Source organism: Ambystoma mexicanum, chromosome 1q (assembly GCF_040938575.1).
Source record: "Ambystoma mexicanum isolate Mex_15411 chromosome 1q, UKY_AmexF1_1, whole genome shotgun sequence".
In the NCBI taxonomy this organism is placed as follows: Eukaryota; Metazoa; Chordata; class Amphibia; order Caudata; family Ambystomatidae; genus Ambystoma; species Ambystoma mexicanum.
The window spans coordinates 308,650,535-308,676,006 of NC_090922.1; the positions used below are offsets into that span (position 1 = coordinate 308,650,535).

The following is a 25,472-nucleotide window of genomic DNA, read 5'->3' on the forward strand; positions in this document are numbered from 1 at the left end:
GTACTAACGTGCCTCACATGCATCCCATTTGAGCCTTTACATTCTTGTCCGTTAAGGCTCCTTACTTTAAAAACCATCCTTCTAGTGGCAATTACATCAGCCCGCAGGGTAAGTGAGTTGCAGGCACTTTCTAGCGGGCCTCCTCACACCATCTTTTATAAAGATAAGGTTGTTCTTAGGGTCAAACCATCTCTTTTGCCAAACATTGTCTCAGATTTTCACCTGTCACAGAAAATAACACTGCCTGCTTTTTACCTTCCCTCTCACGCAAGTAAGGAGGAGGAAAGGCTACATAGATTAGACCCTAGGAGGGCTCTTAGTTTCTATATTTCAAGATTGGCAAGATTACGTCAGTGTGACCAACTCTTTGTAGGATACACTGGCTGTAAATTGGGGCTGGCAGTGACTAAGCAAACATTATCTAGATGGATAATTTTTGCTATAACTGAATGTTATAGATTGGCTGGGAAAGATCCTCCAGATGGGCTCTGGGCTCATTCAACCAGGGGCATGGCAACTTCAACAGCACTTCAAAGGGGTGTCCCAGTGCAAGATATTTGCGCAGCAGCCACCTGGTCATCCATGCACACATTTATAAAACGCTATGCCCTAAATCCGACTTCTTCACAGGGAGGTCTCTTTGCTAAATCAGTACTTAATTCGGTACATGACTAATATCTCTGTACTCCCGCCTCCAATACAAAACAAATGCTTTGGGAGTCTATCTAAGATGAGGAGTACGTGGGAGGACACAATCCATTCAAAGAACAAGTTACTTACCAACTGTAACGTTCTTTCGATTGGATGTTCCTCCCACGTATTCCTTATCGACCCTCCCAGCCTACCCCACAGTACAGTTTACGTGGTTTATACTCAAAATTCCTTTAAGGCTTGGGTCAAAAGAGGCATGCAATTTACTACAATACATTGGCTACAATATACGAAAAAAACGAACTGAGGCCAACGGGTGAGCTCGAGGCATTTATACATCGGTTGACGCTCGACGGATGCTGCTGAGGGACATCGATGCTGCAGCCTCGAGTGGAGCGCCCTCTGGTGGAGCGACTTTTTTCCGAAGCAGCAAAGCTGATGGTAAGGATATATCTAAGATGAGGAATACGTTGGAGGAACATCCCATCGAAAGAACCAGGTAAGAAAGTAACTTGTTCTTCTGTGTGATACACTGCCTGCTAGCTTTATTTTGCAGTTTGTTCAAAAGGCCTAAATAAATAACTGTATTTTTATAACCGACTGTTGAACTTGTATAATTGTGTGCTATCCTGTGTTGACTCATTGAGGGCCACTGACCCCACTCACAATCTGCTGAGACTAAGCCTTAACCAGACCCTCCAGTTTATAGCGATTTTGTGATCCCGCAAAATGCAGCGAAAACAGCCGTTTTGCGCACAATGCCACAAAAACGGCAGTTTTGTGTAAAAACAGCATTTTAAAAAAATTTTTTTTTTTTTAGTAATCTGCAAAAATTACTGTTTTAAAAAAATAATACTCCGGGTGCCAGGTGCTCAACTTTTTTTTTTTTTTTTTACACAAGAAATGAAATGTGCTAACACATCTCATCACTTGCGCCCCAAAAAAGTGCAGCCCAATTCACAAGGGACACATGAATGGGCACATTTTATATGCGCGCCCATTCAGATGGCCTTTTTCACCTCCTTGATCAAATAAAGTGGCGTTACTGTCAATTTAAAAGCGCATCCCTCATTTCCAAGCAAGATGCACTTTTAAATGTGCAGAAATTGTAGGCAACCCTACGCGCACGGGATGTGGGGCTGCCACTGCATGATAGGGTCTTTCCTGACCCTGTCATGCATTTCTTTTAAGGTATGAACCGCTGCTGTGTCGCTTGCATTTCTGTTCCTCAAACAGGATAAAAATGCATTTTTTGGGTCGCATTTTACAGCGGCAGCCACCTGGAGGGCCTGTCCCTGTGAAAGGCGCTGGGAGCTTGCACAACACTGTCGGGGGAGCGATTCTATTCAAAGTACTGCCCATTTTGATGACAAAAATCTATCGAATGTTACAATTTGACCTATTTCGTCCAGTATGATTCGATCAATTTTTATAAATACTGAACATGTGTTGCGAGGGTGTCACCTGCTCCCCATGTTCAGTATTTTTGGTCTAGGGTGGTTGCAGAAGTGTTTTCCCCTTTTTCCTCAAGATTGGAGGCGGGGACAGAAAGAAAAGAAAATGACGAAAAAGGGACCCTGCGGAGTTGGATGTGACCCGCGTTAGAGGGACGGATCTGGCACCACAGTGTTGCAGGGGAAGCGGCAGTGACCAAGCAGTTAAGTAGGGGAGAGGGTGGGGTGGTGGTGAAAGGTACATTTTGGGTTGTTTGGCTGAATTGCAAATCAATTTGCAGCGAAATTGACTATGGTCAATTCCGCCGCAAATAATTACACTTCAGTCAAACAACCCAGACCACCATTCAAGGCAGCTGGCCAGCGCACAATTTGCGCTACAGCTCAAGCCCGTGGAAATGCGCCGGTCACCTTTGAGAATAAGGCGACCTGCTCATTTCCAAAAATGGGTTGTCTAAAAATAGCATATCCTCTGTTCTTTTTTTTTTAAATGCCCCATTATTTGAGGAACTGGGTCAAAATCTACATTTAAAATTTTTTTTTAAAAAATGGTTACACTATGAGAGAGAGAGGGAGAGTTGTGAGTGAGATGTGAAGTGATAGGCAAGAAAGCAGAGGGAGAACAGTGGGTCAGAGGAGGAAGCGTTGCACAAGAGAGCAGAGGAAGCAGTGATGCGGTAGGCCAGAAATCTGAGAGCGAGCAGAGGTACAGGAAGTAGAGGGAGCGTGTGGTCAGTGAGCCAGAAAGCAGAGAGGAAGCTGTTGGCCAGAAAGAGGCAGTGAGCTGCAGATTGGGGAAAAAGGATGAGGCAAGAGTGCGATAGAATGGGAGAAAGGAAGCAAGATGCAGAAGCAGCACAAAAGAATGAAGGACTATATATTGCGGGAGGAATTGTAGAGTGTAAAGGTGTGAGTTGGGAGTATGATTTGGAGTGTGGCAGGGGCTGGGCAGTGCAAATAGTGACTTGACAGTGTGACAAAGCATGTGAGCATTTGTATGATGGAGTGAGAGGTTAAGGAATGTAAGTTGTGATGGAGAGTTGGTGAGATGTGTGTTGGTGAGAGAGGTGTGTGGGTGTTTGGGGAATTGGAGAACATCGAAGGGGAATATTTTCAGCATTACAATTGATAATGATCAATTTAGTTGATACTATTAAATAGGCATGAACATTAAACCAGAAATGTATCCAAATCAAACACGGTTCTGCCAAGCCAGAGACATCTGGGACTCTTCCTATTAAATGCAAAAGATACATAATAATGATACCCTGGCTCTCTTGTAGCCTTGCACTCTGCCTATTTCCTGCAATGTGGCAATCTTACACCCTCCAGTTAATACAAAATGTCCTGCAAAAATGCCGCAATAAATAAAGGTTTGTGCCGCAAAATTTGCCATTTCATGCTGCAAAATCCTGGAAGGTCTGCTTAACTGCTCAGCCACATACCTTGGCTATCGCTCTAAGCCCCCCTTCATCATAACAAGGGTGGCCTCCTAAAATCTGTCCACTATGCCAGATTCTGGCAGTCCATTTTAACAGTACTTAATATGGCATTATGTGGGAAAATGCAAAAGCGCATGTGGTAAAAACAAAAGGCACAGTAGAAAAAATCATCTGCCTCCAGCCAGTCTAGGACACCTCATAAAAGTAACAGAAATGTAAAAAAAATAGAAAGGATACCAGAGCAGCATTTCAATGGAAGGTAATTTGTGCAACAGTAAAATCCGGCAAAGGGTACCAGCTCCCCCCTGCCCTGGTAGACCTTTGAACTGACCCGTGCACCCAAAAGAGAGGAGCTGAGCAAAGAAAGTAAAGCAAAAAGGCTTTATTTACCTCCATATGGCAGAACGGGTTTCAAATCATAGGAACAAATTGGGGTTCCATTGATGTCAATGATTGGACAGCTGCAACAAAATATCTTTACTAACAGTAGCCATACGGAAGAATATAAAAAAAGGGTTTAATTTGCAGGGGGACTTGAGTAGAAGTCCTCAGGCTGCAAACCTAAAGTTAAAAAAAAAGACAAACCAGCAAAAAAGTAAGTGATATGTTTTGGTAACCCACAAAGTGGCTCAAGAAAATCCCAAAAATTGAATTCTATCCACTAACCAGATGAACGATGGGTCCCTGTAAATTTCACCATCTACCTGCTCATGACTATTAACCACCAACCCGTCACCATTAGACATTTTCCTGCAATCTGGACCCTACGCATAACCAATTAATGCACCAAAATACTACCTGTGGGAGGGGGTTGAGGTTTGGAGGGGGGTGGCTGGGGAGGGGTTGAAGCAGAGGCTGGCATACAAGACAAGGTCCCCCCACAACGTATATCGCTAGTGCCCCAAACTAGTAGGGCGAAAACAACGGAGAGGCCTCTACATCTAGGAGCCAGCGCAGGAGAGGGACACTTCTGGTGCTGACAAGGCGCTATACCCTTGGGAAGGCGAGATGGGACAGGTGCCTGGAGTCGGGCCCAGAAACAATACATACAGTCACCATAACTGAAGGGTAAGAGGAAAAGAGTGGACACACCACTGGGGCACACTGTGCTAATGCACTCCGCAATGCCTCCAACACCCGGAGAGGCACCATAGCCATGGCGGCACAGTCAAGTGCCCCAGGCACAAAGCCAAGCGCCACTAAGCCAACGCAAGTTCGGAAAAAAGATGCATGAACCCCTGTGGCTGCAGGCAAGCACACCGAGTAACACGAGGATGGCAGCCAAAGCACCCAAAACGAAAGGAAAACAGCCCACCATGGAAGAATACACCAGAACACCAACACAAATGGAGAGAGCCAAGAACAAAGAGTAACTCACAAGTGGGAACAACAGATCTTGGAAGCAATAGCAGACCTGAAGGTCACTTGGGAAACCAAACTGGAAGCAGCAATGACAAGTCTCAAAACGTCGCTTGAACATAAGATCGACGCAGTACAAGAGGACATGAGCCTACTGCGACAAGACTTGAGAGCGATAGCAGAACGCACAGGTGCTCTAGAGAAAGAAGTACAATTAAATACTACCGCCTGCACAACTCACACTTCTGAGATCCACATATTGCGCCAGCAAGTGAGAAACCTGGAGAACAGGGCTGAGGAGGCCAAAGGACGGGCCCGGAGAAACAATATACACATAGTAGGGCTCCCAGAAGGCGAAGAGGGATCAAACCCCACAGACTACATTGAAACTATGCTGCTGCAAGAAATGGGAGGGGAGCTCACCCAAGGGTTCACGGTGGAGAGAGCCCATCGGGCATTGACGCGGAAACCGGCGCCGGGAGCCCCTCCGAGGCCGATCATCGCCAAAATACTAAACTACTGAAACCGGGAGAAGATCCTGGAACACTTCCGAAAAGGAGGCACGATACGGAGGGCATCAGCAGCAATTACAGCATACCCAGACTACACACTTCAGGCGCAAAGACGCTGATTGAACTACGGAGTGGTCAAGAGAAGACTATGTGAGGCAAACTACAAATATATGCTGATGTATCCGGCAAAACTGAAAATATTTCATAGAAACAGGGCCTTGTTCTTTGAGACCCCAGAACAAGCTATGGAATGGTTGGATGCACAGAATGGCCCGTTGGAAACGAACGACCACCGAGAAGGCGGAAACAAGTGAGATGGTGACCATCAAGACTGAGGTGCTGTATGACACTGGGACTGGAATATAGATCTGCTTATGGTAGCTAGAACAAGGGCAATATATAAGGCGGGCAGAGCACACATAAGCATTAATGCGGGAGATGCAGAGAGCCCAACCCGCACCCCATCAGATAGACTAGGTAGATTGCCAGTAGTGTGGCAACCCCCTGCTGTGTCCTTCACACCGGATTAGCCGGGGCAGGACTAAATGCGGGTTAGCCTGAGATCCAGGGATGGAGCTCGGCACCATTTGGGGTTAGGGAGGGAGGAGGGTGGGAAGGGGATTGGGGAGTTGTTTGTTAGGGAACAAGCTTATAGGTGGAACGTGAGATGGGAGACCTTAAAATAGTAACCTGGAATGTCAGGGGTCTCAATAGCTACTTGAAATGAAACAAGGTCATGATGTAATTAAAAAGGCAGCAAATAGACATAGCCCTGCTACAGGAAACCCACCTCACAAAAGAGAAACCGGAGGTGGTACAGAGAAAATGGAAGGGGACTATCATTGAGGCAACGTACTCGGCATATGCCAGGGGAGTAGTTACTTGGATCGCACCACATGTGCCCTTTCAGTTATTACAGTCCTCCGTGGAGTCCGATGGGAGAATGGTGGTGGTACGAGGCATGCTGGAGAATGGAGAGCTGTGTATAATTAATACATATGCCCTGAATCAGGACACAGTGGCCTACTTCAGGGCCCTGTATGGAACAATCAGCCCACATATGGGAGGCACAGTCCTATGTGGGGGGGAGATTTCAATTGTACTCTAGACCCCAGGGTGGACAGATCGGATAACAAATTGAATAAACCTACCCCAGCTGCTAGGACCCTGAAGACCCTGCTGGGATTCTTTCGGCTAGAAGATGTGTGGAGGTCGTGCCACCCACACGATACACTACTCACACTATTCGGCCCCACAAAACCTATACACACGATTGGTTTACATGTTCGCCAACCTGGAACTCTCCGGGGAGATGGCGAAGGCGGAATACAAAGCAAGGGTCCATTCAGACCACTCACCATTGATCCTAACATGGCAGCACCAGCCCCCCAGAGCTAAGATCCCAACATGGCGGCTTAGAGCCGAAGCACTGAAAGATGCCGAATTTAGAGAGGACCTAAGAGAAGAGATAATAGAATATTTTGAAAACACCAGAAGCGTAACATCGGAAAGCACCCTGTGGGAGGCATTGAAGGTAGTGGTAGGAGGTGCAGCAATATAATAAGAGTAACAAAAAACGGAAAAGAAGCTAGAAAGAATTATGAGTGAAGGAGACACCGCACTAGAGCAGGCCGAAACCATGAGCCAATTACATCAAGAATGCGGGGGACACTGGGAGAGACTATGTAACCTAAACTACAAGAAATACATAGAAAGGCAACATGCAGGGGGAGATAAACCAGGAAGGCTGCAGGCATGGCTATACAAACAAGAAACCCCAAGACAAGCGATAAGGGAGATAAAGGGAGAAAGTGCCAAACACTAGATGCCCAAGAGGGTGTGAACAAAAGTTTCCTGAAGTTTCACCAACACTTATACGAAGATACTGGAGAGACGATGAGAATGAGATGAGGGAGATACTAGAGGACATCGGGCTACCTAAACTGAGTGCGAAAGAGAATTTAGATGCCCCCATTACACTAGAGGAGCTGGAAATACTCAGACAACTACCAACGAGCAAGGCCCCGGGGACAGACGGGCTTCCCAGTGAGTTTTATAAAACATACAAGGCAGAGGTACTCCCGCCCGCTACTAGCGATGCTGAATGAGGCCTTCGAAAGAGGGAGACTACCAAATTCTCTGAGAGGCAATAATTATCCCACTTCTCAAACCAAAAAAGCCTGATACGGATTGTGGATCATACAGACCGCTATCCATGTTAAATCAGGAGAGCAAAATACTAACAGCGGTACTAGCAAACAGACTTCGATTGGTCATAGACAACCTCCTACATCACGACTAGACCGGATATGTTCCGCACAGGAGCATAGCCGATAATCATAGATGGCTCCACTGCATGGAACAGACCAAAGGAGATGCAAACGAAGTGGTAATAGTCTCACTAGATGCGGTGAAAGCCTTTGATTCGGTGAGGTGGCCCTGGTTGATGGCGGCCCTGAAAGAATACGGTATGGGGCCTGGGTACCTGAGATGGGTGAAGATGTTGTACAGCTTGCCACTCGCTACGGTTAAAACGGGAGCAATCATCTCGGATGAATGGCTGCTCAGTAGGGGCACTGGACAGTGCTGCCCAGGGTCACCCATGCTGTATATCCTTGCACTGGAACCCCTAGCAATATATTTAAGGCAACAATACGAAGAGGTAGGCATCTACACTAGAGAAGGCCTGCACCTAATATCCTTGTATGCAGAACGACATGCTGCTGTATCTGAGGTATCCAGAAGAAAACTTGCAATACATCCTAGAAGTGATGGAGAGATTTGCATCATTCTCCGGTATAGCAGTTAACCCTAGAAAGTTGTGCATATTCCCCCTAGGGAGATGAAAAAATAACCTGCCAGTCCTACAAATACCCTGGGAGACTAATACATTCAGATACTTAGGGATCGATATATATCACAATATAGAAGATGAACACAAATATGATACAGAGAAAGCAGTAACTAACATTGAGAACATCGTGAAGTTTTGGGCCAAACTCCCCTTAGTCATGATGGGAAGGGTAGCATTGTTGAAAATGGTGGTACTGCCCAGGCTATTGCACTTTTTTTGTGAACATTCCATATATGTTGCCCAAATGCTTCTTTAATAGGCTACAGGGCATATGCAGAAGCTTTATCTGGCACAACACTAGAAACAGAGTGGCTCTATGAAAGCTACAGAATGCGTACGAGAAAGGAGGCGTAAGATTACCAAACTTGAAATACACCACCTGGCTGGGCAACTACAGTATGTGGCCAGGTGGCTAACTGAAGACACAACAGCAGAGTCTAGACTGCTGAGATCTGAATGCACACCCTTCTTCCTGAAAGAACTAATATGGCTGCCCAAGTCTGAGCTGAAAGAGAGATCTAGGTTGCTAGAATTGGGATGGCAGACATGGCGCAAGGCGTCCAGTCATGAAAAACCCGACTCCATACTCCACCCCCCCCCCCCCCAAGTGCCGCTAGCGGTATTGAGGGGAGCGGATGTACAACTGAGGAAGACGATACGTAGACACTGGGAACCGGTGGGCATAGCGACAGTTGGAGATGTATGGCGAGAAGGAAAAGCACTGGAATTCACAACTCTAACAGAAGATACTGGCGTACACCCCGGGCAATACATCACCTACATTAGACTGAGGAAGCAGATAAAAGCCACTTGGTCGGAAGCGGCACTAGAAGATGAACCAGACTCGGCCATAGAGCCAATATACGATATATCGGAAGGAGGGCACTAAGTATCCTGGATATACGAACTAGTGATGTCCAGGGTTGGGAAAGAGGTGACCCAATTGAGACTGGAATGGGAGGAAGATGCACTGGAGCCTATGCATGATGGACAGTGGGAAAGAGCACAGAGGTACCACAAGAAAGTGTCTAGGAACGCGAGGTTACAACAGATCCAGCTATATGTGACCCATAGGGTGTACATGACCCCTCAAAAGATAGCCCGATTTTAAGAGCACCACGATACAAATATGCCCCAAATTTGGAGAGGTGAATGCGGGGTTGAAGCATGTTTTTGGCATGTCTGGAGGTTCGCAGATTCTGCAGGGAGGTCACCCACCGACTCGCTGAGAAGGGCATCACGCTAGATGTGGATTCAGTATGGGCATGCATGGTGGGAGGATTCTCTAGACCACGTAAAATGAAGCAATATGGTACGAGACAGTCTACTGGGGGGGAGGATGATGAAGCGGGAACACTAACGGCTTGGGGACAGTTAGTGGCCACACTAAGCAAACCCACCCAAACAGATCCAAGTGACCATGAAACCTCTGGGAGTATGGAAGGAAAGGCTCCCCTGGAAGGGAGCACGTAGAAGGCGAAGGAGTAAGCTTGAGTTTGAGGGGGGAGGGTATGGGAGGGCAGTGGTACACACACATTAATGCAAATGATGTTGAATATTGTAATGTTCACTGTTGGGTGTGCTGTGGAGTTTGTATACAAAGAAAACAATAAAAAATGGTTTAATAAAAAAAATAATAGTGTCCCCCTTGACAAGTCTAGAGGCCCCTGGAGTGTGTGGATTATAGGTTGTATCCAAGTAAAGTGTGCACATTTCCTTCCGTTGGGCCCAACATTACCCCATTATCCATTACACTTGTGTAACTTGCATGTAAATCATGATTCAAAAGTTTTGTAAAAAAACATAATTCAAACAAAGCAATGCCACCTGCAGCAGGTTTTCTGTAGCAGCTGCTTTGCTCCTCAATGGCTGCAGTGTATCATTTTTGTAATGTTGTGGTGCAGACAGACTAGACTCTTGAATGTTTAAGTGCATTGTTAAGTAAAACTGAATTCTCCTGACTAGTTCCTGTGTGTTCATACAGTGGCTATCACCGGCTGAAGGAGGATGCTGTGCCCACCGTGTTCGATACTCTTCCAAAGCTGTGTAGGAGGAGGAAAAACAAACTGAAAGGAAAGACTACTGTCAACTTGGCAAACACTAGGCCCAAAAGGTGGACTATACAGTAAGTAAACTGCAGTATTGAACCATTTTCGCAGACTTTCTGTTTAAGAATAGCTAACTACTTTTAGTATTAAAAATGAAAAATTGTTTGTGACAAACCTTTAAGTCCTTAGATCCAATTTATTGCTCCATGCCTTACTGATGTTGACCTTTGCTAGGGAGATTATCCCAGCCCTTTAGAATTTGGTGTCCAAGATGGCACAAGAATTACTGCAAGCCTCGTAGACAGTTCAAGGGTTTTATTGAAGTTTGGGTCAGTGCTAGGAGAGCCACTCACTCTTGTTTAGCGCCTCCTCTCTAACGCAAGCACCCCCAGTCGTAGACAGAGGAGAATTACTCCCTACTGTCCAAGTCACACTAGAGCCACAAGTAAACGCTCTACTCAAGAAATGATTCTTTCTCCTGCGAGCAGCACAAAGGATCCTACCGTTCCCGTCATTCGCCAACAAAACTTACCATCATCGCTCTGGTCATGTCCAGAGTAGACTATGCCAATAGCCTATACCTGGGTATGACTGAACGACTTCTAAAAAAAAAAAACTACAACGCATACAAAATGCGGCAACCAGACTCCTTCTCAAACTACCCCGAAGAGAACACATCACACCCTTGCAAAAAATACTACATTGGCTACCAATAAAACAACTATTAAAATTCAAATCAATGTGCATCACGCACAGAGCAATACACAACCAAGGCGCAGAATTCCTGAGAGATAAGTTACGCCTACACCAGCCGGCAAGAACTCTCAGATCAAGCAACATCTGCCTGGAACCGAAACCCTACAACAGAAGAAAACTCTGAGAATCCTCTTTCTCTCACCAGGCACCAAAAACTTGGAATGACTTACCAAAATATATATGGAACACAAGAAACCACCTAGAATTCAGGAAACTGCTCAAATCCTGGCTCTTTACTGCGTAACTACAAGACCACCCAACGGAAGACCCACTCTGCTAAAAACAACGATGAAGGAAGACACCAATCTCGGCTCCCACCAAGCAACCGAATACGAACAGAATCCAAGGAATGCACTCCACAACATACCATAAGACATATTGAGAGATGGCCACAAGCAGATGACACTAAAAATTGAACACATAGACAGAACAAGACGGAAGCACTTAGATGACTCATCCGTAGCATCCCGGCCCTGTACCACACCTGAAGATCCAGCAGACAAAGTCATAGATAGTAGGGAAAGAGGACTCCACTTCTCCTGCTCTGACACCCAAGTACGAGTACAGACACTCCAATCTCGCTATACACAAATCCATTAGAATACCACACTATGCATAGTTCATTAGAATACAACAGGGACTGCGCTGCGCTAAAACCCCAATTGTTCCGTTAGGCGTAGACCTCTCTCCCACTATGTGGGACGCTCAAATCTGGCTATGCTTTAGGATTTTACTGAATTATTCAATTGTTTCTCAAATCCAGCCATGTATGATACTATAATTAATTGTTCTGTTGGGCGTAGACCTCTCTCCCACTATGCAGAACTCTCAAATCTAGCTGTTTTACACTATGCAGGATTGCCGAGATATAGGCACTCAGCCATACTGTGAAGATTAGCTGCAAAACATATAACCCACTAACCGAAAAGCTCAAACTTTCTGCATACCAAAAACTCACACAACCACTGCTCGCACCGCAAGCCGCATGCACTTCACCACACCACAACAACACATAAGCTGCACCAACAGCACAGAAGGACTGACATTGCTCCGATACTCTCACCAAAGCTCAACGCACAGTGTATACCGAGATGAAGCTGCCAACAGAACACCACTCCTCTCCCTAGCCTACTCCCTCTTCACCCTAGTAACGCCTTCTCATTTGCAGATCCGTCAGAGTGCCTGGGGACCAAATATGTTGGTGACGGTGCGCGGTACAAATAAATTTAACATACCTGAAGGCAGATTGCCTTCTCTAACTAAACTCGCTCAGGGTCTTCCTAACTGTCTCTACTCTACACAGTTGTCAGGGCTCTACCGTAATAAGGGAAATCTGCCTTACAGACACCGAGTTGGATGTTTTCATGCTCACTCTTGCTCCTTTCTTCTACTCTCTAACTTCACCCACCTATTCTCCTTGTTCCCTCTAGTCTGCTGTCCCTCCAATGTCTTTCACTCTTTCTAAGCCTAGCCTCCAACCTATGATGATACTATACCTCCTCTTCGATCTTACTACTCCGTCCTTCACAGTATTACTCCCTCCTCCTTCCTTCACAGTATTACTCCCCCTCCTTCCAACATGCTGCTACTCCCTACTCCCACTCCGCCCACCTACTTCTCAATCACACCTCTCTGACCCAGTAACATCCACTACATTCCTTTATCTAATTTATTTAAATACTTGCCACATTAGCATACACACTTACTCTGCAGTACCTCTTGCACTCACTACCCAGTGCTGCACCTTCTCTCGAAAATGCCTCCACAATACTCTGCTCCTTTCTTACTCCTGCTGGTCTCTTGGTCAACGGCCTCCTCTGACCTCACCCATGCAATCCATAACTTCCCGTTTCCTGTCCTCGCTTTAATGCTACCCATCCTGTCTCGCCTGCCCCTGGCCAATCTGACCCTTTGCCACCCGGAGTTTGAACATAGTTGGAAAACTGTTAAATGCTTGCATAAGCATTGCCCCCTTTCCCCGAATGGGCTGTTGTGGAAGCACAATAGCGGCCCATGGCATTCAATGTCTCTGTTGGCATTGGCGGAATCGAATTCGGGTTCCTCCCTTGTAAATTAAGTCTCTTTGGTGGCTGAAGCCTGGTTACAACATCCAGCAGCGGTGTGTGCCCGCCGGCGCTTGTGAACATTTTGCAGCTTCGCCCACCACCGCTCAGTGGTTGTCCTGCCAGGGCACTCTCTCTCTGAGGTACTTCTTCCTGGCGTGGAACACAGTTAACATGGAAAGCTGGAGGATTTCTCTTGCTGACTCATGTCCAGGTTTCACGTAGATTCTAGAACATGTGGTGCTGGGGGACTTTTCAGTCTATTCGACTGATGCTCTTGGTTTCTTGGCAGTTTTGCTGATTCTGTAAGAAACCGAGAGTGTGGCAAACATTTGCTGTATGAGGCATGGTGTGATTGTGGACTGCATAAAAGCCTGCTGGCAGAAGAGGGGTGGACAGGAAATGGCACCCTCTGAAGTACTACAGTCCTCACCGGGTAAAGGACAGGCTCTGATATATTTTATTTTTATTGCGCTTGTAAACAAGTATTTCTGGATTATTCCCTGTTAGACCTCACACCCCTGGATGAGAGGGGATCCCATTCACTTTTGACAAGGCCAGGGTGTACACTCCTTGTTAAAGTGAGGTGTATTCCAAAACTAGACAAACCAGTAATCCTCTCACCTCACCTAGTGGCAGCTGTGGTGGAGCAATAAAGGGTAACTCTTTGGTGTAAGGAACTCATGGTGGCAACAGTAAAGACAGACACAAGTGATCACAGTTGAAGGGTATTTATTGAACTTTATAATGGGTGAGATAAATGCCTAATCTAAATCTAAGATGGGAGCAAGCTACGGCCATTAAATAATGTCGGTCCTAGTGGCATCTTGTCAAATAAAAAGGGCCTATACTTAAAGTATTGCCAGTCCTTACTGCTAAATTACCCAAAAAAAGTGTGGGATAATGTTCACCAGAAAAGAAAAGTGCTAATGAAAATGCTAAATCAGGATGGTAAGGCTGGGTCTCCCTTCCCCACGTTTGAAGCACGGGACAAGGTGGGACTCGAAAGCCCAGCACACGCCTTGGCCTCGTTAGGAGAAGGTTCACAGTTCAGTTCAACAATATCAAAAACCTTCAGAGGCTAAGCCTCCTTCTTGCAAAAGTTGCTTGCCTTTGCAAGGCCTTTGGTGTTTCACAAACTAAAGTTCTCTCTGTGATCTTGCACCTCAGGCGGTTATTCTTTGCCCCCAGGATCTCCCTCCGCCGGGCTCGGATCTTCCTCAAAATTTGGACCTCCCTTCGTTGGGTTCACTTCGGCCCCTCTTTAACAAAGTTCATGTATTTCTAATACAATTCATGTATTCTCCAGCATGGGGTCTGGCATGGATTCACATGCTCATGAATATTCCCCGTCGTCAGGCTGGGAATCCTCGGTAAAGAAAAAACCAGTATCAGTTTCGTTTCTGATCTGTCTTTCGTAGTAATAACCAATCACTGGTCTCTGCGTCATACTGACCACAGCCAATGACTGCCCTCTACCTAAGCACCGCCTCTGGCAGCCATCTTCAGATTTTTACCGCACGTTCATGTGTTGGGATCCTCGTGCTATTGCTCTCGAGCGTCAGTGCTATTTTTCGCGCTTTTTCACAAAAAACTTCGATTCTTTCGGTCAAAAGAGCCTCAAGCTCCACCGATCCTACATCCGATCAACGGGGACCCGTGTCGGATTCATCTGTGCCCCTCAAGGGTGAAGATTTCATCGAGCTACACTTCGGAGGACTCCAGAAGCTTCTCAGGCCCGGTCTCGGAGATGGCCCAGGAGAAGGGAAGCTCGACGCCCGGAAAGCTGTTCAGGGTCTGCCCTGGATGCCAGCTGCAGAACGTCTTTAAGGAGGACGAACACTCTTTCTGCCTTTACTGCCTTCATGAGGACAAGACGCACGTGGAGAAGGACTGTGCGTTTTGCGGCAACATGTCGGAACGGACCATGAAGGACCGCCATCAACGTCTCGCCAACTGGCTGGAGGGTAAGAGCCCGTCTGGCGAGAAGAAGAAGAAGAAATCCGAGCGGTCTTCTAAGACCTTTGAGGGCGCCCCGGCGACGGGGGCCCAACATAAGGCCAAGCACCGCGAGTCCGCTGGCACCGGGAGCGCCGACCGGTCGGGCTCTACGGGCGCCAGGCAGGGCGCACCCTCCCCGGCACCATCAACCACGAGCCAACGCTCTGGGTCGGGTAAGAGGAAGGCCGAGCACCCGGCGAAGCTCCTGGAGAGGCCCCGGTCGAGCTCTAAGGCAGAGGAGGAGTGTGGCAGTGCCCCCTCCCTCAAGGATAAGGCGGTGAGCGCACCTAAGGTGGTGAAGGCCTTGATCCATCCGACCAAGCCCTCTATCGAAACGGTTGCGGCGGCCCTGGCTCAGCCTGTGGTGGCTGCACCAGTGGTGGCGACCTCAGGGCCCAGAATCTCCCTGCCTCCTCGGAGGGAGTCTTCTTTTGTGCCCATCGATAGGACCCCCGTGAAACCCTCCGTGGGGAAGAAGAAGGGGGGGCAGGGCGTCGTCGTAGATTCGGCCTCAACCTCAGAAGAGGAGCTGATCGAGGTCTTAAGCCACGGCCTAGGCGTGGAAGAAGGCCAGCCCGTCGGAATGGACCCCGACGCAGGTGACGACGACGACATCGTCGAGGATACCGACGGGGCCCCCGCTCGCCCGTCGGATTCCCCTCTGCCAGCGCCGCAAGACAACTCGGCGGCCATTTTGTTGGCCATACAGTCCTTATGCTCCGAGATAAGGACGAGGCTACCGTTACCGACGGAGGAACCTCTCCCGTCGGGGGATCCAGAACCGGGACCTTCTGGTGTTCCCCCTACCAAGAAAAGAAGGATCCATCCACCACCTCCTTTTCAACCGTCGCGCCCCGTCCAGCCCTCCTCCCCGTCCACCCGAGGGGATGATACGGGGACTGACACGGCAGCGACGGGTACGGACGACGAGGCATACGACGAGGATTTTCCGTCGTCGCCTCCCACCAGGGCTTCTCCGCCCGACGAGATCGGATCTTTCCACTCCATGATCTCCAGGGCTTCCGAGCTTTTCCAACTCTGCCCTGAGGAGAAGAAAAAGGAAGGCTTCCTTTATCAGCGGCGCGAGGCCAAGAGGAAGACGGTCCTCGCAGTGCCTCTGTTGGACGACATTTGGGATGAGGGCCTTTCCCTCCTCAAGAACCCTTCCACGACGCCAGCTAGAAGAGACCGGTACGAGAAAAAGTACCGGGTCCCGGACCCGGCCCCCCTATGCCTCCGGGCGCAGCCTACCCCGGATTCCGTCGTCTCCGCGGCAGCCAGGAAGAAAGCGGGGGGGGGTGCGGCCTCCACATCGACTTCCCCGCCGGACGGCGAGGGAAAGAAATTGGATGCTATGGGACGTAGAGTCATCTCGTCGGCAGCGACGACGATTAAAGCGGCCAACACCTTGGCTATCGTGGCCCGCTACGACAGGGAGCTCTGGTACAAGATAGCTCCCCTGCTGGATTTTCTGCCGGACGACAAGAGGGCGGAGGCCCTGGAGATCCTGCAGGAAGGTGAGGTGGCCTCGGACCACGCCATCACCGTGGCGACGGACATCGCCGACACTGGGTTCCGCCAGCTGGGCAACGGCGTTTGCCTTCGACGTCGTGGATGGCTCAAAGCTACGGACTTCCGGCAGGACGTCCAGACCAGAGTCCTGGACATGCCCTTCGACGGGAACAACCTGTTTGGGAAGACAGTGGACGATTCCCTTCAGGCCATCAAGGCGGATACTGAGACGGCCCGGGCCCTGGGAGTCCTGCAGCAACGACGGACGCCCTTTCGGAGCGGCGGAGGCAAGGGCGCCTCCAAAGGTTCCGGCGGCGGTTTCGCTTCCTACCGTCAAGCGGCCCGCTCGTCGTCGCAAGAGGCCTACAGAGGACGAGGCAAGTCTAGCGGACCCCGCCGTCGTCGCCAAGGAGGTCAAGGCGGCAAGGCCGCGTCCAAGCAGGATTGAACCGGCCGTGGGGTCGGGCCCCCACCGAAGCACCCCGGTGGGAGGCCGGCTGGCGGGCTTCGTCAGCGTGTGGGAGTCCATCTCCACCGACCGTTGGGTGCTGGACGCCCTGGCCCGGGGCCACGCGCTCGAGTTTCAAAGAAGGTGCCCGCGCGTCCCCCCCGTGGCCAGGAAAGAACTTCACGTCCCTCAACTTCTCCTGGAGGTAAAGGCGATGCTCAGAAAGGGCGCCATCGAACTCGTCCCAAAGAGGCTTCGGGGCTCCGGAGTCTACTCGAGATACTTCCTCGTGAAGAAGAAGACGGGAGGATGGCGCCCCATCCTAGACCTGCGACGTCTGAACAAGTTCATCAAGGCGCAGAAGTTCCGGATGGTCACCCTCCAGCACGTCCTGGGTCAGCTGGAGGAAGGAGACTTCCTATCGTCGTTGGATTTGGAGGATGCCTACTTCCACATTCCCATCCTAAAGGGGCACCGAAAATTCCTCAGATTCGTGGTCCAAGGGCGTCATTACCAGTTCAAAGCCCTTCCCTTCGGACTACGGTCGGCACCCAGGGTATTCACCAAGTGCCTCGCACCGGTGGCGGCGCAGCTGCGCCGCGAGGGGATTCACGTCTACCCCTACCTGGACGACTGGCTCATCCGCGCCAAGACGAGGGAGCTCGCCGTGGTCCACACGGCAAGGACCGTCCAACTCCTCACGGACCTGGGATTCTCCGTGAACTACGCCAAATCCCACCTGGTGCCCGCGCAAGTCGCACTGTTTCTGGGAGCGAGGCTCGACACAGTGTCCCTTCTGGCCTCCCCGTCGGAGGAGAGGACCAGGACCATCTTGGGCAAGGTGCAACGGATGTTGGTGGCCGACGCGGCCAAAGTGAGGTCCATCAAGTCCCTCCTCGGGATGATGTCTTCCTGCATCTACCTCATTCCCATGTGCAGGCTCCGGATGCGCCCGTTGCAAGAATTCCTGGATGCGCGCTGGATCCAGACGACGGGCAGCTTCGAGGAAAGGATCAAGCTCGACGAGAGTTTCCGACGAGCGATACGGTGGTGGGGCACCCGCGCGCATCTGACAGCGGGCATGGACTTCCAGACCCCAGCCCACCAGGAGACTGTGACCACGGATGCCTCCCTGGAAGGGTGGGGAGCGCACACCGAAAATCTGCACGCAAGGGGACTCTGGCTCCCGACGGAGAAGTCCCTGCATATCAACGTCCTGGAGCTCCGTGCAGTGTTTTGGGCCCTCAGGTCCTTCCTTCCGTCCCTCAAGGGCAAGGTGGTGAGGATCTTCACCGACAACACCACCACCATGTTTTACATCAGGAAACAGGGCGGAACCAGGTCCCCAGCGCTGTCCAAGGAGGCGCAGGACCTGTGACATTGGGCCGTCGCCCAAGGGATTTTTCTGGTGCCGTTTCATCTGGCAGGGATAAAAAACACCATCGCCGACTCACTCAGCAGGGAGCTGCGCTCGTGCCACGAGTGGGAACTACGGCAGGATCTGGTGGATCGCCTCTTCGGACGGTGGGGCACACCCCAGATCGACCTGTTCGCGACGGCGACGAACACCAAGTGCCGGAGGTTCGCCAGCAGGTTTCCCCAGACGAGGAGCATGGGCGATGCTTTCTCGTTCCCCTGGGAGGGCCTGTTCCTCTACGCGTTCCCTCCCTTGCCTCTGCTAATCCGGCTCGTCAACCAGCTCAAGAGGTCACGGTGCAGGATGATCCTCGTCGCACCTGCGTGGCCGAGGCAGATATGGTTCCCGGACCTTCTGGACTTGTCAGCGTCCCCGCCGATCAAGCTGCCGGCGGACGCGGATCTGCTCTCCAGGGAAGGAGGCGCCATCCTCCACCACGACCCGAAGTCGCTGAACTTGCAGGCCTGGCTCCTGCAGCGCTAGAGTTTGGAGGATACGACATACCGGCCGATTGCAGAGAGGTTCTTGCAAAGGCCAGGGCGTCCTCGACTCTTAAATGCTACGGACACAAATGGAAGAGGTTCTCTGTCTGGTGCCACGCACAGAAGATTAACCCTCTACGGATTACGGCTCCCCAAGTACTGCCGTACCTGCTGACGCTGGCCAAAGCTGGTCTGGCACACGCGTCCATCAAGATTCATCTTGCTGCGATCTCCCGATACACCAGAACCACGGGGCGGGCGTCCTTGTGGTCTCATCGTCTGGTGAAAGAGTTCATGAAGGGACTGTTCAGATCGTTCCCACCGGTGAAGGCTCCGGCCCCGGCGTGGGAGCTCAACGTGGTGCTGACCAAGCTCATGGGACCTCCGTTCGAGCCTCTGCACTCGGCCCCGTTGAAGTTTCTATCGTGGAAAACAGCTTTTCTTGTGGCCATCACCTCCGCACGACGAGTGGGAGAGATCCAGGCCCTTTCCTGCAAGGCCCCGTACTTGATTTTCCACGACACGAGGGTAGTGCTCAGGACGCACCCCTCCTTCATGCCCAAGGTACCGTCGGACTTCCATCTCAACGAACCCTTGGTGTTACCTGTGTTCTTCCCGTCGCCTTCGTCGCCGGCTGAGAGGACTTTGCACTCGCTGGATGTAGCTAGAGCGCTGAAGTTCTACGTGGACCGCACGAAGGGTTTTCGGAAGACGTCACAACTCTTTGTGAACTTTGGACCTGTCAATCAGGGGAAGGCTCTCTCGAAGGCTTCCATCTCCAGATGGCTCTCCGGCTGTATCATGTGCTGTCACCGGTTGGCAAACCGACCGCTGCCTGGCCGTCCGAGAGCCCATTCCACCAGAGCGATCGCAGCTACCACGGCGTTCCTATCTGGTGTGCCCCTGCTGGACATATGCAGGGCTGCTACGTGGAGGTCGACGCACACCTTCACGAAATTCTACTGCGTCGACCGGGATTCCAGGGAGGAGTCCAGGGTCGGCCAAGCAGTGCTGCGCAACCTGTTCGCCTGAGGTGAGCCTGGTGAGGAGGTAAGATGCTTAATGTTGAGTTGATGTGATGCTTAATGTTGAGCCTTTGCCACCTCCCGTGGTTGTGCATGTGTGTACTGCTATGTATTCTTTATTCATGAGCATGTGAATCCATGCCAGACCCCATGCTGGAGAAGGAACAAGTTACTTACCTGTAACTGTTGTTCTTCAGCATGGGTCTGGCATGGATTCACATGCGAACCCTCCCGCCTACCCCTCTGCGGCTCTTCACTTGGTCATACTGCCACTTCACGTGCTTCCAAATCTGAAGATGGCTGCCAGAGGCGGTGCTTAGGTAGAGGGCAGTCATTGGCTGTGGTCAGTATGACGCAGAGACCAGTGATTGGTTATTACTACGAAAGACAGATCAGAAACGAAACTGATACTGGTTTTTTCTTTACCGAGGATTCCCAGCCTGACGACGGGGAATATTCATGAGCATGTGAATCCATGCCAGACCCATGCTGGAGAACAACAGTTACAGGTAAGTAACTTGTTCCTTACTCATTCTCATCAGAAAGCGGGGTTTTCCTTCTCCTAGCTTTCTTTCGGCATCCCTCTGTCAGGTTCACACTTGCCTTATTTCACAGTTCACAATCTTATCAGAAAGCGGGGTTCCCTTCCCTTAGCTTTCCTCTGGCAACGGGTCAGAGTCTTTCGATTGTACAAGGGATTTGACACAGCCCTTGTAGGACCACTCTGACACCTTACGCCACCCTTTTCTAGGGCCTTGTTGTTGTAGTTTCAAAAGCAGGTCCCGGTCAGTTTTTCGAAATGAGCTCCCATTGTTACGCTCACATGGTACCCACAGGGACACCACCCAGCCGGGTTACTCGCTGAATGCTTCTGGGAAGGTTCTGCCTGAAAATATTGGAGGACTGTGTTCAAGACTGACCGACTGGGGTAAGTATCCTCCCTCACCCCTGTATGATTTCAGTCCCTCTGGCGCCCTCTCCTCACCTTGTAGTAGAATTAGGCGTGTTCTCTGTCCTGCCTTCTTTGCAGGGGTGCGTTGTCTCTCATGGGCGAGTGCGGTCCAGTTACTTCACTGACGCCGGCCCGTTTGATATTGTTCAGGTAGGTCTTATTGCTGTTCTTTAGTTTTGTTGCTATCCTGCATGCCTTTCTTTGTTTAAAATGTCTCTTTTTTCTCCCTTAGGTATGTGGAGCTTCAGCGCGGCAAACTGGCTTGGTTGAGCCCCGCTGGTAAATGGTGCATTAAGAGCGCTATGATGCGGTAAGTAAGCGATATGCTTATTCTTAGGAACCAAGCTATGTGGATGCCTCCATGTTGGCTGACAATACAATAAAGTAGTTCCCAAGCACATTGTTTTTTATGGTGTATGAGCCTGGCGCCATAGGCGCCAGGACTGGCCCCATGAGGGCTTTGGAAGCAGATGCCAGGCTCTAGAGGCCCGAGTCCTGACTCCACCTGGCCATTGGGCTTGCCAGAGGGGGTTTTGGGCGAGGGTTGTGACACCCATGTGGCGCCGGACCCCTCGACACCTGGACCTCAACTGGGCTTTCTGAAAAGTTCAAGCGGACACACAAGTTCTTCCTTTTGCAAATTCCTTCTGTTCAAAATGTCGCTACTTGCAACGTTGGGCTCAATACAGTTCGGCTTTCCATCAGCTTCCTCGGACTCACCGGCTGTGCTAAACATTGGCTTCTTTGCTCTCTGGAGTCAAGAATAGTACCACGGTAGCCAGCTTGCCTCTCCGGCTGTGTTATCAATGCAGGAGGCCCTTGTGTACCATAGACATCTGCTGCTCCGCACGCCAGCTGTATCTCTGAGTCTTAAAATTTCCCTTTCGGATTCTTTGCGTGTCTGAATTGAAAACGGCAAGGGCAATTCCCCCTTCGTCGTCCTTCCAGGTCTCACCGCCTTTCTTCTCCGTTTCAACTGCCGGTTTGGTGTAGCTATCTCCTCGTGCCTTCGGTCTTGCTTGAAGTCTGCTTTCGTGCTCTGCCTTTTAACCCTATGAGTAAGGTAAAGGGCCGTCAGGTGTGCGTGATTGTAATTGCCTGACTCTGCCTGACCCGTGTGTTGGGACATGTCAGGTAAACGGCTCTGGTGTTAGTCCATTGTCTGTTACAGTGTAAGAAAGTGTTTGTGCGGGAAAAGGGGGGGTAGAGCTTCTAAATATCCTACAGGGTAGGATGGGGAAAAGTTGTTACAGGGAAGGGGATACCGCATCTCAACCCACGTGTGTCCCAACTCCACTACCTGAAGACCCCTCGCACAGGTGATCCTCCCCCACTGGTCCTCGCCCAAGAACTGGATCCAATAGCGGTGGCTGTGTCCTGGCCACCTGGACAACAGATCTCCGGGGAACAGCAGGGGAGACACCTTCAAGTTTCTCATAGTGGGCAGTGGGGTGGATGAGAATGAAGAATAGCACAGTATGGCTTTGAGTAAAGGAATGTCCACACAGAGGTATATGAAAGTCTGAGGCTTATGGATCTGCTTAGAATCCCATGCTTTGAATACGCCGACATCTAGTGGTTTATTTTATTTTCGTATTTATAGCAGCACACCAAACCCTCGGGGTATCAGGGTGCTAGTTACAGTAAGTGCGAAGAGACTATCTGAGAGTGCAAGATCACGCTTATGGTTAAAACGTGCAGCTAGATTTTGGAAACAGGCTCTAGCAAAACCATGCCTCATGGTATGGGGGCTACATCAGATGTACAGTTAATGTAACGAAGGCATGGTATCAAACAGTGAAGACAGAGACAAGTGATCACAGTTCAAGGGTGTTTATTGAACTTCAATGGGTTGGTTGAACACCTATCTAACCTAAATCTAAGCATGGGAGCAAGCTACAACCATCAAATAAAAAAAATCAGAATCCTAGTCAAGGCTCTGTCAAAATAAAGGGGCCTATACTAATAGAAAAGTGTTAAAGAAATATGTCGGGACGGTTGAGCAGTGAGCTGCCTTCTCCACAGCATGGGGCAAGGCGGCACTTTCGAGCTTCGCAAATACTCTGGCTTCTCTGCCACAAGGATACAGTTCAAAGCAGGGCCAAAGCCTCTTTTCTAGAACGATCCCTTAATGCAGAGGGCCTGTCGTAACAAACCAATATCAAAGTTCCATTCTTATCAGGAGCTTTACGTGCACAAGTTCTCGTTTCCAATGTTCATCATGGGTCTCCCTCCTTCAGACTTGGACCCCCTTTTTATCACAACGTTTACACTCTGTCTCCTTGCTCGGGCTTGGACCATGTAATCTCACTTTCTACTGTTTCCTCTTTATATCAAAATCGAAGGCTTTCGAATGTGCAATGGGTTTTGCTTAAACTGTCGCAGGACCACTTCCATCTTCTACTTTAGTTTCTGCTACTTCTTGGCGGGATACCTTACAGAGACCTTTGAGCACATTCACGGTGCCGGACCACTCTCAACAGTATTATATCTTTCCTTCTCAAGTTCATTCAATCATCAGCAGATCACCTTTACTCTCGTCTTTCATCACACGCGTTAAACACTGTTTGTTTCGGCTCTCATTCTACAATGTTGCAGCTTGCAACCTTGACTTCAACACAGATCGGTCTTGCATTGGTTTCCCCAACTCACTGGCTGTGGTGATCTCTTTGGTGCTCGTTTGTTCGTGGAGCCAAGAATGATATGGCGGCTGCTGCTCCTCCCCGCCTTGGTCTGGTATTTTGGAGGGCCTCCGGTATCTCTGACACACAATGCAGGACGTAGTTTGGTTTCCTCGGCTTATGCTTTCTGACTTAACGGTTTCTTGACGAAAAGGTCCAGGGTATATCCCACCTTGTGAACCCTTCTTGGTTTGCTGTCTTTACCCCCTCGGTCAAGTGCTGACTCAAAACTGCTGTTCCTTCGTGTGCTTTGTGTTGCTCAGAGTGTGCTCTCATGCTCTGCCTTTTATCCGTGTGGGGAAGTTTAATGGAAGGCAGGCGTGAATGATTGTCAGTAATTGCCTGACTTCGCCTGACCATAGTAGCGGGACATGTCGTGTACAATGCTAGAGTGTCTGTTTTCTCCAAGAGCAGGCTGTCTGTGTCAAAGGGCTTGTGAAGGGAAAAGGGGAGGGGGGGTAAAGTTCCGACGTATCCTACCTTGTAGGATGGCAGTAAAGCTGTTACAGGGGAAGGATACCGTATCTCGCCGTCCGGTGTCCCACTCCCCGAGGACCCCTCACCCAGGTGATCCTTCCTCACTGGTCCACCCTCAGGGTCTGGATCCAAAGGCGATGGCAGTGCCCTGGCCTCCTGACAGAGATCAGCGGGGAATAGCGGGTGAGACGCCTTCTGGTTTCTCACAATAAGCATAACAGAATTTGTTTTTAGAGAGGCATGCTCTGGAAAAGCCACGCCTCATGGTATGGTGGGGGGGGCTACATTAGGTGTGCAGGAAAGCATAACAGACAAAATTGCTCAGGGTGCATGCTCTGGAAGGCCACACCTCATGATACTGGGGACGGTGTCCAGTCATTTGGTCGACTACAAACTGGTCGACTGCAATTTGGTCGACGTCATTTGGTCGAAAACCAAATGGTCGAATTTTTTTTTTTTTATTTATATATGTGTTTTGTGGGTTTTCGTGTTTAAAAAAAAACAGAGAAAAAAAAGGGGTTTGGGGGGGGGGGCCCCCATAAAAAAAAAGGGTAAAAAAAAAAATTCGACCATTTGGTTTTCGACCAAATTGATTCGACCAGTTGTCCAGTCGACCAATTGTTTTCGACCAAATGACTGGCAACCACTGGGGACTACATCAGATGTACAGGTCATAACAGATAAAATTGGTAAGCGTGCATGCCATCGAAAAGCCACGCCTCATGGCACGGGGGCTACATCAGGGGTACAGGTAAGTATAACAGGTTGGTGTGGAGTATTACAGGATTTATTTCCGATTTTCCAAAAATAGTTTATATCTTTAAGGTAAGTAGAAGGGTGACTGTCCAATTGTTGCCACCTTTCTGAGTCATCTAAATGTTTAGTTTTTGTCTGTGATGCTCTGATCACTTTTACCTAGTCATTTCTAGATCCCACTGGAAGCTTGACTCTTAACGGTTTGTGACACTTTCAGTATCCTTATCTTCACCAAAGGTGGGGGCTACTGCCAAGGTGCACCCTAAATTCCCTGGTTCGGTTGTATTGGGTCTGGTTGTTGGAACTGTACTTTAAAATAGGTTCTTAAGGCCCGTACTGTTTGCCCTCACTTTGATAACTTAGTGTATAGTCCTATGATTAACTCTGTTGGAGTCTAAAGAAGGTAACTATTTGTTGTTAACAAATTGTGGTGAATATATGCTTGATGGTGTTTTTTCCTCACCAGCAGTATGTTGATTGTATTACTTGCCTCGGTTAATAAACAGTATATTGTTGTACTTACCTGTGGGGACCTCTGCTCCTTAACCGTCTTTGCTCTTGTTAACTGTACTTCACATCAAG

At 49.6% G+C, this 25,472-nt stretch overlaps 1 protein-coding gene across 5 annotated transcripts in view; it reads left to right on the plus strand.

Annotated features, from left to right (window-relative positions):
- Positions 1-25,472, plus strand: part of THAP7 (THAP domain containing 7) — a 357,684-nt gene that overhangs the window by 280,110 nt on the left and 52,102 nt on the right. For 4 of the 5 annotated variants that reach the window (XM_069638992.1, XM_069638995.1, XM_069638993.1 and 1 more), the window contains one exon: positions 10,257-10,397. The exons of the other annotated variant lie outside the window; for it this stretch is intronic. In XM_069638992.1, coding sequence (XP_069495093.1) covers positions 10,257-10,397 — 141 coding nt within the window. The remainder of the gene's footprint in view (positions 1-10,256; positions 10,398-25,472) is intronic. 5 annotated transcript variants of the gene reach the window in all.